General features: G+C 41.2%; 1 protein-coding gene across 1 annotated transcript in view; it reads left to right on the plus strand.

Annotated features, from left to right (window-relative positions):
• The window catches only part of LOC104511015 (macrophage mannose receptor 1-like), a 30,506-nt gene extending 24,278 nt beyond the window's left edge, over window positions 1-6,228 (plus strand). Inside the window, exons 25-30 of the mRNA XM_010153457.1 lie at window positions 1,160-1,325; window positions 1,694-1,846; window positions 2,094-2,210; window positions 3,788-3,955; window positions 5,501-5,542; window positions 5,984-6,228. Of these exons, the coding sequence (XP_010151759.1) occupies window positions 1,160-1,325; window positions 1,694-1,846; window positions 2,094-2,210; window positions 3,788-3,955; window positions 5,501-5,542; window positions 5,984-6,228 (891 nt within the window). The remainder of the gene's footprint in view (window positions 1-1,159; window positions 1,326-1,693; window positions 1,847-2,093; window positions 2,211-3,787; window positions 3,956-5,500; window positions 5,543-5,983) is intronic.
• The last annotated feature ends 4,613 nt before the right edge of the window (window positions 6,229-10,841 follow it).

A 10,841-nucleotide genomic window follows, 5' to 3' on the forward strand; every position in this document is an offset into this window, starting at 1 on the left:
TCACAGTTTAGCACTACAAGAGCTTGTGTTGGGCAATTGGGAAAATGGCAAGGTGCAGCATAGAGGCAGGAGCAGGCCTCTGGCAATGGGGACATCTTGGGGTGGTATTTGGAGCTGAAGCCAGTACCCTGTGAAAATCTGCCAACAAACTCACTCAGTGAGGAGTGGAAAGGTCTGAATAGGGAAGAATCTAATAGAGACATGTAAAAAGAACATGAAAAAAGATTATGTAGCTGGATGTTTGTGGAACCGGAGTTGTGAAGCCAAGAGAAGAGAGTAGAGCCAGAGCTTGATGAGACACAGGACTAAGTAAGGCATAGGTGCTGAGGTGAGAGGAACTGGAGCCACACGTCAGTGACAGAGGCACTGGTAAACCAGGATAACACAGGAATTTGGGATGAAACATGGCCAAGAACTTCAAAGGAAAAAGGAAACAGTCACAAAGAAAGAACTGGATGGGAGCCTGCCTCTAAAGATCACAGGAAGAGGGGACTAGGCTGCACATGTCAGGGTGACAGATGCCATGGATGTGACAGGTGTTGGTCATCCTCTGCAAATAGTGGTGGAATACACTGAAAAAAAAAACATGCTTAGCTCATCTCCAGTAGCTGGCCCATGCAAGAGCTAGAAACCTACCAGAAGCCCTGTTAGCATGGTTGGCTGAGGTCTGTGGTGCATGCCCCATGCAAAATGTCATCAGTAGTCCTCTCTCCAGTGGAACATCTGCTTTTTCCATTTGCTTTCTGACTATGGAGAGAAGCCTTTGTTAGAGCAATGCTAACAATGGTTTTTCTGCAATCTTGATTTGATCTGTGTGTACGTGTGGACTCTTTTGAGAAAATCTTCAACTCTATAATCAAATTTGTTACTGTGAGGCCCTTTGCTCATTTAATGCATGAAACAGATGGTGTGAATTGAATAATGTAGACTGCGTACTAGATAAACCCCTGTAGGACCACTGTCCTAACTGCTGTGGAGAGTGGAAGTATGTGGAGACTGGAAGACTGCTATGTAATCATGACAGAAGATGAATTAATTTTGTGCGAGAAACCATGATTCTGATTTTTCCTAATTTTTACATATCTTCAAGTATGTATCTTAATGTTCTCTCAATCTAATTCTTGTATGTGACATAAACATTATTGTAATTTGCTTTTAGACTCTTGGTCATTACGTATGGTCAGATAGAAGGAGAAGCAGGTATCTTAACTGGGCCAGCGGAGAACCAAATAAGAACACAGCCTGTGTCTACTTAGATCTGGATGGTTTTTGGAAGACAACATTTTGCAATGAAACGTTTTTATCTCTCTGTAAACAATCTAATGGTAAGTTGTGAATGGAAGAAATATGATTTGGGAGGCTGGAATTTAAACTAATGGCTTGTGGTGGTGATATGGAGATCCTTTACGTATACTGTATACTTTCACAAGTTTTAAGTAAAAATTACCTTGCTGAAGACAACTGCTGTTAGACTGGTGTAAGCTTTCTTTAGCAAAATGGAGAACCAGCTCCAACCAGTATAGTTTGTTACTAGTTTGCCATGTTTAGTTCAATCTTTTATCATTATGTAAGTCTATGGGATATTCCTTTTCCTGGAATCACTGTCAAATTGGTAGGGCTGATGTGTGGTGCAGGAATACATGTTTCCCTTGGCTTTTAAGACCCCGCTGAAACCTGTGTGTCTTCTTTACAGAGTTAATCCCCACTGAACCACCACAGCTTCCTGGAAAGTGTCCTGAACCGAAGCGTGGTAGATCTTGGATTCCCTTCCGTGGTCATTGCTACTATGTTCACACCACTTCTGAGGAAAGCTGGCCTGATGCTTCCATGACATGTATTCAAATGGGTAAGTGCCTTTTTTTTTTTATTCGGATGATTTACAGGTTGTTTGTGTGTTTGGACCAAGAGATAATACATAGGTGTGTATGTACGTATATCAGTTATAAACTACAGGCAATTTGATTTTATTATCAAGCTTTTCTACTATATGAAAAAGCTGATCACAGAACAAGTCATGATTATTTACTGAGGTAATTAATTTCTAAAGGAATATCTTGCTGAAATTATATATAATATTTAATTGATATTTTCAGGTGCTTCTCTGGTTTCCATAGAAGATTCAGCTGAACTGAACTTTCTCTTGCTTTATCTGTCTCCACTTGCAAGTGACTTCAGAAAAATTTGGATTGGATTGTTCAAAAATATTGATGGTAATTATTTCACAATACATACTGAGGTATAAACTACTAAATAAACAGACAGAATGCTAAATAACACTAACATAGTAATATACTAAAATTAAATAAATAATCAGAAAGAAATCAACTGTTAAATGTTTAATAGCTTTTCTGCTAAAATGCTTATAACATAAACCACCAAGAGGTCTTTGCTTTTTGTACCTCTACTGTAATTATAGTATATTTCAGTCTGTAAAAGGTTCTAGTTTACCACTGCAGTAGGTGATTAAAATGTTTGCTGTCACTGTTTTTTTACTCAAATTGATTGACATTTAACCAGTGTTAGTTTTTTAAGAAAAATGTTGTCTTGTAATTAAAAGCTGAGGCAGCCATAAGCTGAAGTCTACACAGGGTATAGCAGCTCATATCAGCTCCCTGGAAATATTTCTTAATGCAAATTTCAGGGGGGTTTCATATGTTTTTTTGTGGAACTTTTTATTTTAATTCAACAATATTTCAGCTTTTGTTTGTTTGTTTAACTACAAATTTGATTCTGTTTTCTGTATCACTGTAACTCTGAAGCTTGTTTTTTATGGTGGACTGAGGGACAACTGCAGACAGAGTCTAGACTGGGCTGCTATGAGTGCCCTTGGCCATGGCTGCCCAAGTCCCTGTCTCTTGTCACCAGCAATGGCAGGCACTCTCTTGCATGGTGGGCCAGGTTCATCTGGTCTAACTGAAAACAAACAGTACAAAAGACTCAACCACTTTCCTGGGCAGCCTGTTCCATTGCTTGACAGCCCTTTCCCCTGGCACAACTTGAGGCTGATTCCTCTTGTCTGTTGCTCATTACCTGGGAGAAGAGATCAACCTCCACCTCTCTGCATCCTCCTTTCAGGTAGTTGTAAAGAGCGATCAGGTCTCCCCCGAGCCTCCTCTTCTCCAGGCTAAACACCCCCAGATCCCTCAGTCGCTCCTCATGGGACTTGTGCTCCAGAACCTTCACCAGCTCCGTTGCCCTTCTCTGTACATGCTCCAGCACCTCAGTGTCCTTCTTGCAGTGAGGGGCCCAAAACTGAACACACCATTCTATGTGCAGCCTCACTAGTGCCCAGTACAGGGGGACAATCCCTTCCCTAGTCCTGCTGGCCACACTGTTCCTGATGCAGGCCAGGATGCCGTTGGCCTGCTTGGCCACCTGGGCACACTGCTGGCTCATATTCAGCCGGCTGTTGACCAACATCCGCAGGGCCTTTTCCACCAGGCAACTCTCCAGCCACTCATCCCCAGGCCTGCAGTGTTGCTTGGGGTTGTTGTGACCCAAACGCAGGGTCTGGCATTTGGCCTTGTTGTACCTCATACAATTGGCCTCAGCATGCCTTTCTTACTCCACTGACAGCACTGGCCCTGAAAGCTAATGGAGTTAACTTTGTGAGCATTTGCATTTGGTACACTCCCATCTGAATATCTCTGGCTGTTAAAAAGTGAGAAATTATGTTTCTCTGTGATGCTAACTTAATCAACTAATAAATTCAATATCCGACGTCATTATGCCTTTTATAAATGATTCCTCACTTCATTCGCTCACAAGGTAATACTTTTAATTTTAGGTGAATGGTTATGGACAGACCGAAATGCGGTAGAATTTGTCAACTGGGAGAAAGGAGAGCCTACAGTAATTTTTGATGAACACTGTGTTGACATGGATGTCTTGAGTGGAACCTGGAGGAACTATTACTGCTCTGTTGACCAGAATTTTATTTGCAAAATCCCAAAAAGTAAGTTCTGAATTTCTGTGCACTGTGTTATTTTAGAAGTAGTGGTTAATATACAGCAAGACAAACTGCTTATACACTGGGTATGCTTTATGCATTGATGTTGATGCATGTGCGTATGCATCAAAGTCAAGCGTAGCTTCTGTTGGAGAAGAACATGAGTCACTGTTTCCTCTTCTCTGTTTAAAAGCACTGATTTCTTGGCATTTGCTGTACATTGGGGTAGGGGTGAACATATCATCTGTTGAGAATGTGGAGAAAATTCATTGTCATTATGGTTAGAGTGGCAGTGTCAGTAGATGATGAATGGATGACTAAACTGGTGCGGAGAAGGCAGACACTCTCCTGACAGCTAAGCTGAGGGGCAGCAGTGCAAAGTCACTGAGGTCCTGCAGGAAGAAGACAGATGCTGCCAGTGTGGTTAGTACCAGTGAAGTGTGCTGGGAACTGCTGGACAGCCAAGCAGAAAGCATCAAGTGAGGGTGGGCTGTGGGGCCCAACCCACTCCTCTGCTGACACAGGCATAGGGAGACACGCCAAGACCATCAAACAGCATAGTACATTTCATTTTTAATGGTTACTTGTGGCCCTGTGGCTTTTTGGATGTCAACCCATGCGAAAGCTGAATATGTCACAGCCTGGGGTGAGTTCCCATGTGTCCACAGCAGAGTTGCATAAAGTGAGGATGTAAATCTGTACACATGCGGTAGCGCTAAGTCCCTGTACACACACAGAGTTGCCATTGGCAAACAGATCATTGAACAAATATGTTAGACGCAACGTGGAGCCTGTTGAGTGTCCTGCTTGTGGGTCTTCACATGTTGGCAGGTTGGCAGTGGAGTCATCCGTCAGCTTTGTAGGGCCAAGACAGCCAGTCCTGCAAGCAATTAACTGAATCATACTCCCCAAGCAATGGAGGGAGGAAAAGGAAGTTGCCTAAAAATACATTTTAAGTGCTGTTAAGTACAAATGTGCTTTTCACTTTTGCAAGCATAAAAAATTCATTTATTCGGTGTGAAGTGTGAAGCCTTGCACTGTGGAAGTGTAAAAACTGAACATCTGTCTCCCCTACAAAAAAAAGTGTTCAAAGCAATTAATAGTGAGGCAACAGTTTTTTGTTTTTGTTTTTCATTTCCCCCACAAATATTTGTAACAAGAACATTTGATAGATTCAGTGTGAAGGGCTTTAAACTGAAAGAGGGTAGGCTGAGATTAGGTATCAGGAAGAAGTTCTTCACGGAGAGGGTGGTGAGGCACTGGAACAGGTTGCCCAGAGAAGCTGTGGATGCCCCATCCCTGGAAGTATTCAAGGCCAGGCTGGATGAGGCTTTGAGCAACCTGGTCTAGTGGAGGGTATCCCTGCCCATGGCAGGGGGGTTGGAACTAGATGATCTTTAAGGTCCCTTCCAACCCAAACCATTCTGTGATTCTATAATTATTTAAAATTTGATAGAAATGCAAAATAAAAATTATGTATGCAGTATTAATTTAATCTTTGAATAGTTGCTTTCAAAATGTGTCTAATATATTTATTTGTTAATTTTAAAGTTACTGAAGTTGAGCCAACCCATGATTCACCTGTCAATAAAGGTAAGTTTGTTTCTTATTAGCCCATCAAACAGAAATGTCAGTAAGTTTATAGGCATTTATTATTTACAGGTTAAATTGCCTGCAGAAAAGTTTCATTTAAGTACCTATTTAACTGTCACAAATGATTTTATTTTAAATCTGTTTAAAAAGAAAGCTTTTTCCTCAAACTGGTTTGTATATTGGTGTTTGGGTTTTGTTTTTTTTTTTTTACCTTACAAATGGTATACTGTAGTACCATATAATGATCCTTTTAAAAGGATCAGAGAAGAGATTGACCCCAATTTTGCATTGTTCATCCAGAACATGTATCAATTTCAACTGCTGTTATGATTGTTCAGTACTTTTACAGATAGCTCAGACAGTTTACTTAAGGAGACCTTTGTTGTATGCAATAGCAGTGTCTGGCCATTTGTAGTAATTGTTCTGTTTTGTCTTTTGCAGCATCAAAAAATGAAGGTGCTGCTTCATCCAAAAAGAGTGTAGCTGGGATGATTGTTCTACTGATCATCCTTCTGCTAACAGGAGCTGGCCTTACATTGTATTTCTTCTATAAAAAAAGACACGATCGACAAACAATTACAGCCAGTTTTGACAGTGCCATATACTGTGGTGATGCTGACCCTGGAACTCATGAATCAAATTGTCTTGTGACCAATATTGAACAAAATGAGCAGGCAACAGTTTAATAATCAGGGCCTGATTTTGAAAGGAAATGAAACACTGGAATACAAGAATTCTTAAGGCAAAGTGATTTTCTCATATAGAATATCTAGTTCATTTTGCACAGGATGCTTCTGGCTTTCTGTACTAGCAGGAACAAGCAATCCTGCAAGGCAGATGCAGAGATCTGCTCACAAACTGCAGTGCCTGGGAGGACTGTTGAGCATACACCCAGACTTGGAGCTACACTGTGTACATGAACACTCAGGCGGTTCCAGTCTCTACGTGGGTACAGCACCATCTTTAGGCACAAGAAGAGCCATGCTCACCCCTGGCAACTGTGAGAATATGCTCATTAGCATGCTCGAAATAGTACATACAGATCCATAGGCATCCTGAAAACGCCATCCTGATCTCTGGTGCAAACTGGCAGAATTGCACAGGTTGGGTGAGATCTCCAAGCTCACCTGGAAAGCTCCCTGCTCAAAGCAGGAGCAGCTCCCTGCCTCAGTGTTGTGGGTCCACATCTTCCTTTTGCTACTGAGGTACCCACAGAAACCCTTTGTGTTGCCTGTAATATCTGAATTAACACATTTTCCTCTTCTGTGTATGATTGATACAGGAAAGTGTAAATTGTTTTTCTTCCGCTATAATTCTGTAACATAAGCATTGAAAGATAAACTATAATAAGAGGTATGAATGTATTGTGAATAGAAATATTTTATCATTTAAATAATAGATAAGAGATCTCAAAGGATTCTGCAAAAGATGGGGATTAAGCAGGATGAATTATACTTAATTCATACCTGAAAAAAATTACATACAATTTATTCTTGGAGTCTTCAACACCAGTGAGGATTTCATACCTTTTTAGGCCATTTTTTGAAAACCTAATTAAATTTGCTATTAGAAAGTCTTTTTTAATTTCTAACCAAAATCTACCTATCCAAGTCTGGTTTAATTCTTTATCATTCCAGGCTCCCATCATGACAGAGCTGATAGCACTGCACGTCGTACTGGTTTACTGGTATATTATCTGGGTTCATAAACCCTAAAAATATACAGTAGGCTCACATATAGTGGTTTGGTTTTTTCTTTTTACCTTTCCAGTATATTTTATGCCAGGTGTAAACAATGAAATGACTCAAAGCTCTTAGTCTATAGAAGGTCCTTATTTAATTTGATTTTTCTATATTTTAATCTTCTGAGAGATTTTAATTGTGTTTAAATTAAAATATTTTGCAGGTATATGAAATACATGTAAATAAGTTTTTATTTTACATTGGTTCACTAAATGAGCATTAAAAAGCTGGTTCTAAGTAAAACTTTTTGTCTTCTTAAACAGAGCAATTTATCATAACAGTAAAAATAGCAGGAAGGAGGAATGGGATTCTTAAATTTGTATATACAAATGGGCATCCGATTGTCCTAGTCCAGCATGTTCTTAAATGGCAGTAGGTATTTGTCTTTACTATCCTGTGAAACAGTGTGTCTCATTGCTTCTTTATCCCTGACATTTGAAAGTTTACCCTAATAAATGTCTAATGGGAGTGTTGTAATTTAATACTACTTATGTGCTGTACTGCTTTAGCAGTTTCTGAAAAAGATATTTGATAGCCCTTGTCACATCTCCTCTCCTTATTTTCTGAAAGCAACGGTCGCTATTCCCTTTTTGCTTCACTGGCTCTGCCTTCTAGATCTCTAATCCTTTTGCTGTTCCCTTCTAGACCCTGCTCTGTGGTACGTAGGTACTTCTGACAGTACAATGCATGAGGTATTTCAGGTGAGATCCTAACAACACTGAGCAGATCAAAAAGATTATTCCACCGTTGTACCACTTGCCATTAAGAACCCTTCTGTCTGAAGTGTCCAAATTTGTTCTACAGGATCTATAGGTTTGGAGAGAGAAATGGTTACCAGAAAACTAGGCTGAAGACAGGAAAGGTGCCTAATGAGAAGTTAATTTGTGAGTTTCCAAGCACCGATCAGCTTTATAGAGCAGTAGTCCAGTTGCATCTGTGAGAACCAAACCAAGAGTTTGCTGGGACTCTACAAGGCTACTCGTGCACACAAGCATCAGCCGAGGATTGTGTAGCTTGGACAACATCCAAGACAGTGGCTGCTATCAGATCATGAAGAGTATGACCCTCTGGAAGACTTTACAGAGATCTCCCAAGAATTCCCTGGAGTGCCAGTTCTTAATTCCAAATTCCTTTTCTGCAGACAGATTTCTGAAGGAAAGCTGTGGCTGCCACTGTATTTCATACCAAATCCTAGCTAATAGACCTGGTCTAAGAATGCTTCCCAGATGAGGCAGATCTAGTACTCAGTTTAAGGACACTACTTATATGGAGGGATGAAATCATTGCTCATCAAGGGGCTTGGACACATACCCAGAAACAGATATGGTGGAAATGTAGTGCCAAAAGCAAGCTTTATACCAGGCCTAGGAACTTTCAGGGTTAAGCTGCTGTAAACAGAGGTTTAGGGAACCACAACTGGTCATTTTTTTCCAGCTTCCACATGAATTCTGGATTTGGGCTTAGGTACAACATAATAGCATTTATAAAAAACCTCTCCACATAGACACGATGTGGAGATTCACTTTCTCAGTTGCTGGCCCTTTCTTTTCTATATTAGGGTGTTCTTTTAGAGAGAATGTCCTGACTTTTCTCACGATTTTCATTATATCCCTAAATTGTAACTATAACATGGTTGAAAAAGTAATGGATTCTTAACCTTAACTTATTACAATATAGGAAGTAGCATTTACAGAAGGAAAAGCTGTGGAAGAATTCATCATTGTAACACTGTAATGTCAGACATTGACACAGGCATGGCAGGCAGAGGTACAAAGAAGAATGGAACATTGTCCTCCTCCAAAATAATACCAATTTGCAGAGAAACTGTTTGCTAATATTGGTACCAGTAACTTGGAACAGAAAAGAAAATATTAGCTGCAGTTCCTTGGCTAAAGCAGGAATCTAGAAAGAAGTTTATGAACTGGAAGTGTTTAATTTTGTCATTTACGTTTCTGAAACTAGGAGACTGAAAAAGGAAGTGAAGAGTAATTTGGAATAAAATGTAACAAAGATCTTTAAATACAAACAGAATAGATAGTTACGAAATGAACTAGTGCCTTCAGGGCAGATTCCAATGGGCAAGAGCCAGATTTTCCGGGGTCAATAGGAAAGGTTTGAACTGCTCCATAAGCATAAAGTTGTCCTGGTGTCACCATATCCGGACACAGGAACAGTGAGGGTTCATTTTGTCTCTGCTCAGTTCTGTCCTTATCTGACATATCCAGCTTTCTCCCTTCTGTGACATTCTGCAGGGCACAGCTTTTAATTCACTATCTGTTAAATATCTAAAGCATTTTAAGGATATGGTTAGCAGTTGTGGTTCCTCTGAGGAAATATTTGCTCTCATTTCAGAATGCACACAGTGCAACCATTCTACTCCTTTTTTGTCCAGACCTTCAGCCTAGCCAGCTAGATGAAACTCATCTCACCTAATTTTAGAACTACTTGATGTAATTCTCCTTTATAGTCTGATAGTTAGGAATATGCATGTAGGACTTGCAGTTGTTTCCTGGTCCACTGGAAAAAGGCTAATAATGGGACAGAGGTTCTGCAGATAGGAGGGAACAATATTCTGTAATTGGAGGAATAGGGGCTTGTGCAGAGAGAAACAGGCCGAGGTTGGTAAGAGGATGGTAGTGAGGTATCCAGACAAAAGCAGGTAGAAGGGAAAGACCAAACTAGAAATGAAGCAGTTTGAATTGGGCTGGAAGTGCTGAGCATCCCTGGTAGAGCCAGGCAAGGCTGGACCGGTCAGCAATGGGTCTGGGAAATGTGGATGCTGCTGGGAGAGATGCAGGGGCTTCAAGGGACGGTTGGTTCCTGCAGGAGGATGAGACCCCTAGTTATGGGGAGGCAGTGGGGAGTGAGTGTGCTTTGCACAGGAGAGAGCCAAGAGAAAAAGCCATCTGAAGTGAACTGCTCCAGGAGCCCAGCTGTGTTGTTCAGACTGGGGAAGAGAGTGCATGTGTGGATAGGGAGCGGGTGGAGGGTGTACGATATGTGTATGTTTGCTCCAATTTGCTTGGGTAGATTGTATTATTTGGAAAAGCCACATTTGGGGATCAGGGAAGAAGGCAGGCTGCCTCTTCACCTGCCCTGGCTCCTGATGCCTTTCACAGGGCAGAGCCATCTAGAAAAATGGCATGGTTTTGTCCTTGAGTGTGGTGAGTGTGCATGGGGTGGAGGGCATGCTTTGGAGCATCGTGTTGGAGTGCAGAGAATGGGAAGGAAACCAGAGTTTTCCTAAGAGGAACAGAAAGTGGACTTGTGGGGAAGCCTCTGGGGTGATGGAAAGGAAGAGGTTTCTCCTGGAGGGCTACAGAGGAACTGAAGGGGCTGAAAGAAGCCACTGAGAGAAAGCTTACAGGCAAGCACTTTCTCTGCAAAGACACTGGAAAGCAGAGGTGTTTCTGTTTTTAAACAACCTGTTGGAGAACAAACCGACATGTTGGTGTCCTGGGACATGCTTAGTTTGAAGAAAAGGTGTCAATAATTCCACCTGCTGGATCTGGCCATCTTGATGTCTACTCTCCAGAAGGGGGGTTGGGGGAGGTGGG

This window comes from Eurypyga helias, unplaced genomic scaffold, assembly GCF_000690775.1.
Source record: "Eurypyga helias isolate BGI_N326 unplaced genomic scaffold, ASM69077v1 scaffold5046, whole genome shotgun sequence".
Lineage (NCBI taxonomy): Eukaryota > Metazoa > Chordata > Aves > Eurypygiformes > Eurypygidae > Eurypyga > Eurypyga helias.